This window comes from Cynara cardunculus (genome assembly GCF_001531365.2).
Source record: "Cynara cardunculus var. scolymus isolate 2C chromosome LG 11, CcrdV1, whole genome shotgun sequence".
NCBI classification, from domain to species: Eukaryota; Viridiplantae; Streptophyta; class Magnoliopsida; order Asterales; family Asteraceae; genus Cynara; species Cynara cardunculus.
In genome coordinates, this window is record NC_037538.1 from 9,028,369 (window position 1) to 9,036,614 (window position 8,246).

The window sequence follows — 8,246 nt, forward strand, 5'->3', positions numbered from 1 at the left end:
ATCCACAAATGCTAACTTTCAATTTGACAACGTTACTAAGTAGCTCTCAAAGATCTTAGCTCCGTCGATATGGAGAGATGCACATACCTCTATGACAAACCACTCGACCAACATCTAAACATTCGTACGATTATGCAAAAACCTACAGCTCAATGTGATTACTGAAAATTTTCTCAAACCTCCTTGCATCATTCAAGTCGTATTTCAAATCCGCCCATCTATGGATCAAATATTTAATATTAGCACATGCAAGTGATCAACTTGTCCGTGTTTGAGTTAAAAGTTCAACTTAAATGACCAAACCAAAGAGTTAGCAAAAAATGGTAATATCCAAGTGTTACATTTTGACCTCTCGGGTTTGCCAATGTGGTCATAAGTTTGTCATAGTGGTAATCATAAAATAAATTGGAGGAAATTAAACTAGCTAAAAATACAAGACAAGGTAAAACTTCTTAGCTGATTCTCGATGATCAAATGTGTCCCAAATTAAATGCCAAGCTCGATCCCTTTAAATAGTTGAATAGGTGAAAGTGACTTGGGGTAGAAGAAATGGACCTTTCATGACTTGTCTTCTACCCCAAACTTGTCTATCTTCTTTGTCCCATTTCTCTTCACTTCAATGAAAACTTCAACATTGACTAAGGCTGAATTCCACAAATTTGGCAATGAATATTCAATAAAGATTGTTACAATTGCAGCCTGCCACAAGGGTGACTGCCACAATGATTCAACAGCTTAAAAACTGATTTTTTAGCTATTTCTTGACTTCAAGAACGACTTACACCAAATAAATGTTAAAAGGCTCAAAAGGGTATTCAAACGGGTAAAAAGGGGGCAAAATGGGTTTAAAAGAGTGACAAATGACTCTAAGAATTGAAAGTTATCACAAGGCTAAATAATGCCTCACTATATTAAATGTCTAAACATCGTTGAGTAGCAATTGTTATGTAGTCTAAATAACCCTATATAGCCGTAAGTAATAACCAAACTATGAGGGACAACAAAATTGGATTTACGATATGCAACATTGAATCAAGAAATATAAAAACATAATAAATAATAATCTTCGATAGTCATATTCTAGACTGCGGAGAATCACAAAAAATAGTTGAAACTAGCTAGTTTTCTGAATTATTTTGTACACGATTTGATTTTAGATAAAAACACATAATATACTTGTGGTTCAGAGTTGAAATTAGCTAGTAATCTGAATTATTTCATATAGATTATTGGGCTTCCACCTGTGCACCAGAATATAGTTGGAGTCTGTCATGGATCATCGAGGCATCTCTAAGGTTTGATTTTAACAATTCCTTGCAAATATATATTGACGAAATTACACACAAAACAAGAGTACTAAATGTTCAAATTTTTAAATATTATCACATGGTTTTCCAAAACAAAAACGCGTAAAAACTAAAAAGTATTAATTATTTAATGTGATTATTTTATTTAATTTTTGTTTCATTTATGATAAATAAGTGTATGCATGAAAGCAAGACAAAAGTGGAATTTGGCATCAACAAAAAAAACACTTCGGGTGTAAGACGTAGTCTTCCGTCTTACTCAGAAAATCAAGGTCGAATCCATAAAAGACAAATATAAGAAAATTAATATTATGTGATATCCGGCTCGTTGTCATCGATAACACATACAACAAAAGAAGATTAGACCCTGAAGCCTTAGCCATGATCACATTCTCTACGATAATATTTACAAACCTCGGTCACCAAAAATGGGTTTACGATCTTTCACATAAATTTCTCCCCTCCTCGTCCACTACTACTTACGACTGTCTTGGTATACACACGATGTCTCCTTTCCCTTCCTAAAATGACCCAGAAAACGAGCGACAACATGACTGCCAACGACACCATAAATAGCCCGATGTAGATCCAGTTAAGGTAGCGGCATAGACCCGGACAGTGATCTTGGGAGATGTCCGTGAACGTTTGGCGGACAAACGTGCAGTCTTGAAGTTCCACCAAGAATGGTCCATAGAGGTACAACGAATAACTTAGTTCTATTCCGGCCGACATTTGGTTAAACGAGTCTGGAGTTAGGCGACCCGCCGTGGTGCAAACCCCGCTCGCTGAAACTTGACAAACGAATTTACTATATACCTTCAAACCAATCAAGAAACTATTCGGTTAAGAAAAGATTTGGGATCAAGTAGGCAATTCGGTTCATGATTTCGACCAAAAAACTGCTACAAAAATCTGGTTTTATGGGACGTCAAATACGTCTAAATATTCTAATAGATTGTTTTATAAGACTAAATTATTGCAAATCTCATGTAAAGGTGTTACAATAAAATGTTATGATGTATTTAGGCACCCTAACTAATTTTATAGACACTTTTCAAATAAATAGATTAATCTATACAGAACTTAATTGGAAAATGAACCATATAACCCCTTAGACATAATATGACATCATATAAAATCGATTTTGTTGAATTGCACGCAGATTACCTGTGAGGCCTCGCTCAATGGCACTTCATTTTGATCACATGTTCGATTAGAGAAGTCGGAATTGAACGGACTGCAAAGGGGTGGCATCGAAGGACCAGACTGGTTGTAGTAGAGTGGTGCATAGCTCGGGGGAAAATTGCCATTCGTGACGTTATTGATGACTTGGTTAATCACGTTGGCAAGTTGCAACGTGACTTCCTTGCTTCTCATCAAGGTTTCCTGAGCCGTGGCATTATCGACACATGGAAGGATATCGTCTAGCGTTGTATGAGCCGTCGGGTTCTCGACCCACTGGTGCATTGCCTCGCAGCTGTCTGCAGTCACACTGGATGAACAACACTTGTTTCAGTGTCGAACCCCCGAAAAGTACAACTATTAATGCACGAGATACAAGTTGTTATAGCAACAATGATACCAATAACTAACATTAGCGAGTGATAAAATTAACGAACTTACTTTTGGAGACAAAGGAACACACCACATAACACAAATGTTACGGTCACAAAAACCCATCCGAACAACACCAAGCTGTAACGATTCAACGTATTTCTGGTAAGAAAAAACATCTCATAAACGTCCAATTATAACTAAAAACGACATCTCACTCACGTGTAAACCATGCATTGTTGGCCAAGGATCGAAAACACTGCAAGGAGACGGAAAAAAATTGTCATCCGACCTTCGAATTTACAAGAATGAATTCATGGTGTTACGATAAGTTATTCAAAGGAGCTTACAGAATCCGAGAAACGTCCAAAGCAACATCACCGCTGATATAACAATCAACGCTATTCTCCTACAAGAACAGACATAGTATCATTCGATAAAACCAAATGGTTAATAAAATAGAAATGGATCAAAATAGCCGATTTCCCCAACCAAATTCATTTTCTAGCCATTTTTTCAATTGAATTCCCATTTTATGAAGAGTTTACGTAAATGCCTTATATACTTACCCTCGACTTCAAGGTTAACTTTTTTTAATGTAATTGTGACGGTAAACTGGTTGAATTTGATTTTTTTTGTCTTTTAGCTAGTTCTGCAATGGGTATTGCGAATGTAGTGACATTTGGATCAATCCAAAAAAGAAATGGCCAATTTGAACGAGGGAAATGGTAACCTGTTAATTGATTTAAGCGAGGTGCAGGGAAACTTACACACTTTCAAGGATATCGTGGATGGCTACTTTATTCTCTTTGGTTCTCTTGGAAAGTTCAGTAGCCGAGACATTGAGCTTGGTTTGTATGTTATCGATGTCGGCTTGGACGTCGACAGGCAAAAACACCTGGGCAACGGCTATTTTCTTGGCAGCGGCAAGATCATCAGACACGTTCCGGAGCCTATTAGCAGTCATATCAGCTTGATACACTATATACCTTAATGTTTTCGTCGTACTTTGGTGAAATTTCCCTTGACCCGTGTATAAAACAATGCATCCGACTCTGAAGAAACACGAATCGAGTTGCATATGAGAGATAAACGTTTACTGAGTAAGTATTTGATAAACGGGCCCTTAGTTTATCGTTTTAGAGAGAGAGAGAGAGATGGGAAAGGGGGGTGTTTACATTGCCATGATGGTGAAGAGGATGAGAAGAACGAGAGATAAAGTGTAAGCTATTTTTGAATAGCAGCAAGGTTCTTTCCGGCAACAACAATAGCAGAGGCATATCAGAGACAAGCATAGCCCAAACACCACGAACCACGTTGCAGCCACCACCAGGAACGGTGCAGCCGTGAATGCTACAGACTGCATATACATACATTCAAAATCAAATCAACCATCTTAACAGATCCATATGTTCTACAACAATTCTTAACATAATTATAAGGGTTTTATAAAGCATTTTTCCATTTGTACGGATAATTATTGGAATATAAATCAAGAAACGTACAGCCCAGTAATGGCGGTCTTTGATGTTCCATCCTCCTGTATATATCTTGAATTTATCAAGAGGGTCTTTTCTTGTTGTTCGTTGTTGAGCCAACACAAGTGATGTATTCCTATTTTTTTCTTCATCACCAAGAAACCTCTTCCTCCCCCATGAATCCACCAAATCATATATTCCCCTTCCAGTATTTCCTGCAAATTCAAAACAACCAATCCTTATCACCTACCTCCTCTAAAAACCCACAAAAACAAAAACCCAGTTTTTTGTTGGTTAAATCCAATGAAGAACCTGAAGTGGGTTTTGATTGGGAGATAGAAAAACGGGATTCTCCATTTGATGACGATAAAAAGAGGGCAAGAAAGAGAAGAAGAAAAGAAAATGGGTATGGAATTGTTTTTAGCATTATGATTTTTAAAACCTCTGTTTTTTTGGGTATGAAGAAGGTGTGCTTTCAAGAACTCAGTTTGAGCCATAGAAAATATTTTGGGCTCCGAAATTTGCTCTAATAAATCCATTTTTGTAGGGATTTACAAGCAATCAAGGTTTTCCTTCACACACACACACACACAGAGAGAGACATGGTGTGTATGAAGGAGAGAGAAACAGAGAGTCTGAGAGAAGAAACAGTGTGCAATTAGACCTGTTCAAACTGTGAGGTGTGAAGTAAGTTTAATGACAAAACAAACCCCTGTGGTTTGTAATCATGTTAACATTTGATGGCTTTTTAAAATTAATAATCTTGATTATCGCTTTTTATTTTATTTTTTAATTTTGTCCTTGGTAATAAGCATGTTAACATTTGATGAGAAATCAATTACTTTAATTAAATTATTTATTAATTTTGAATATTAAGTATTTTGAAACGAAAAAGGTTGTTATTTTTTAGGGTAATATTTAAGGGTAGAATTAGGATGGTAATTGAACCAAACAAACATGAATAAAGGGTTATTTATGTTTGTTTGTTTAAGTTAACCAAACAAACAAACATAAATACTAAGCCTACGTTTGGTATATGGGACGGAACAGAACAAGACATGACAAAACGTAATGTCTCACGTTTGACATAACATGGGACAGAACAAGACTCATTGTCCCACATTTGGTGCGACATGAGACTGAGACAAGAACTGAGACAAGGTGGGATAACATGAGACAAAAGAGGTTTTTTCTTATTTCACCTATTTGGACAAAAATGAGACAAAAACTAAAGCATCACTAATCTACCCTAGTTTGATACATAATTTTAATATGATATTTGTTTTAATAATTATCATCGCTAGTACGGCCACCACCACCACTGGCGGTCACCGTCGGCCACCTCCACCTCCATCTCCTCTTCCACTACAACAACATCCTCCCCCACCTCACAACCACCGTCCGTCATCGTCCATCGCCACCTCTACCACAATCGACCACCAACCACCACCACCCATTGCCACCACCACTATCGTCGATGTTATAATACGGTTTTATGTGGTTTTGAGAAAATGATGATGTTTTTATTTCCAAATTAAATATAAATGTGAAGATATTATTCTGTTAGAACTTATTGATTATCCTGATTACATTTTAGTTTTTTTATATTTAAAATAAGATGTTTATTCTGTATTTGATTATATTTATCTGTAGTTAGTTACACAAATTCAAACATGGAGCTTTAATAAGTTGTACTAATGCATAATTACTTGTAATTTTAAATTTTAAGTAACGTGCATCAATAAACAGTATTTCATGCAAAAAAAAAATTAAGAGTTTTTCTAAAATATTTTATAATATAGTATAGATGATTACAATAATTATTATTTAAATGTTAACTTTTTAAAATCTTTAATTATAATTATTACAATATAGTCATAATAAAAGAATGTAAAAGAACGTGTGTGAACAAACATTAACGATCTTGTTCGTTTATGTTTGTTTGTTTATTAGAGACACGAACGAAAAAACTTGCTTATATCCATTTGTTTATTAGAGAAACGAACAAAAACGAACTTCTTTTCGAATTTCACAAACGGTTTACTGAACATTCGATTCGTTCAATCCTAGTTACAAAATCAATATGTTGTGGCTTTTTGAATTCTAATTTGGGCCTTCAAAAGTTTTGGGTCAACCATACCATATTTATTTGGGTTAATCGGCTTAATCTTGTTTATCAATAGGCTTAATCTTGTTTAGCCAATGGGCTCGATTTTAATTTCTTTTGGATTAACTGGTTTAGCCATTTCCAATTTTCAGTAGATAGGTCGACTTCCAAATCTTGATTTCTCATTACGAACGATGGTTGAAGTAACAGCCAAATCTACAACTAATACAAGCAAACTCGTTAGTAACTTTTGCCATTTTGATCGCATTAGGTATTAATCGGTATTCGGTACGCATAAACTAATCGAATACCCACGATTATCTAAAAAAGGAAAACTTTAATGTTAAGTTTATTATCGCCCAAACCCAAGGAACTGTAAAGTACGAATTTGGTATTTCATATAAAGTACATTGTACATAACTACACATAGGGATACTCAAAAAACCGATCAATCCGACATTGAAATAACTCAACTCGATATCTAATCGAGTTGTAAAATCTTCAAACTGTAGGTATTGGGTTGATATTGAGTCGTTTTTATTTGAACTCAACCCAATCCGATGAACTTGATATCCATTTATTTCTTGAATTTCATATGATTGTTGAGTCTCTTTCTCTCTCTATATATATAAAATATAGAATCATGCGAGAAGCTAACTAATTTACGAGAAGACGAGAAAGAATAAAGTCACATAATTCATCAATTAAAAAAATAACATATTTTTAATTATCATTTTGAATTGGATAAATTTTCAAAAATCTAATTATATCTTTTATATTTATTTATTTTTTAATTTAATAAATTCATAACTATTTTATAATTTTTATATAACTTTTTTTCTATATATACTTTCATAAAAGAAATTCAAATTTTTCATCAATTATCACATGTGATATCATTCATGATCTTTTTCGTTATTTTTTCTCTAATTTTTAGATCCACCTTTTAAAATCATATGTGATAAACTTTGTTTAATATATGATCAATTACATATCATATATATATATATATATATGTATGTGTGTGTATGATCCAAGAATGGCGTTTTAGTTGTCGTTTTAGTGCATGGAATACGCCTCTCTTATGCTTTGCACACTATCAACTTGGATAGCTTTAAAAGTTGACTTTTAATTGATGTTTGACTTGTTCAATTCTTTTAAAAATTTCAATATAAAATATTATATTAAATAACCAAGAATAATTTGTGATCAATTTATAAATTCTAAATTATTAATATTTATAGAATTTTTACTTTCTTGTTTAGCGGATATTCTGAATTCTCGATATCAACTAGTTTTAGGAATTAACGTTCTTTAATTATATTATGTATAATTTATCTCTCTCTCTCTCTCTCTCTCTATATATATATATATATATATATATATATATATACTATATTATAAATGTAACATATCACAATCACATTTACATATGATCAAGTATTTCATATATTAAGAAATATAAATTTATATATTCAGTCTCAAATATACAAAAATTATATTATAAAAGTAGCTAACAAATTTTTTCTACAAAATTCTTATACAAAACATATATATCTATATTATATTTTAAAACATTTGACCAAAACTCTTAAAAACCACTTTTTATGCGTAAAGTACCGTTTATTAATGCATATTACTTAAAAAAACTCAAAATTGCAAGTAGATTGTGCGTAAGTACAACTTATTAAAGCTCAATATCTGAATTCGTGTAACTAACTACAGATAAAAATAATCAAATACAGGATAAACATCTCATTTTAAATATAAAAAATCTAAAATATAATTAGGATAATCATT

At 33.3% G+C, this 8,246-nt stretch overlaps 1 protein-coding gene across 1 annotated transcript; it reads right to left on the reverse strand.

Annotated features, from left to right (window-relative positions):
* Positions 1–1,751: 1,751 nt before the first annotated feature.
* LOC112521708 lies at positions 1,752–5,747 on the reverse strand. The gene is made up of 9 exons (XM_025130703.1): positions 5,672–5,747; positions 4,367–4,554; positions 4,040–4,221; positions 3,632–3,916; positions 3,212–3,270; positions 3,084–3,120; positions 2,931–3,002; positions 2,475–2,799; positions 1,752–2,123 (listed from the first exon to the last, which is right to left on the reverse strand). Exons 1-9 carry the CDS (start codon positions 5,745–5,747, stop codon positions 1,752–1,754), a joined length of 1,596 nt encoding a protein of 531 aa, XP_024986471.1.
* Between the last annotated feature and the right edge of the window lie 2,499 nt (positions 5,748–8,246).

Coding starts and splice junctions, on each gene's coding strand:
- LOC112521708 (XM_025130703.1), bottom strand. CDS start 5,747: ATGACGGACGGTGGTTGTGAGGTGGGGGAGGATGTTGTTGTAGTGGAA. Junction 3,917..4,039: donor CTCTTCACCATCATGGCAAT/GTAAACACCCCC, acceptor GTGTTTCTTCAG/AGTCGGATGCATTGTTTTAT. Junction 2,800..2,930: donor GTGTTCCTTTGTCTCCAAAA/GTAAGTTCGTTA, acceptor TTGTTCATCCAG/TGTGACTGCAGACAGCTGCG.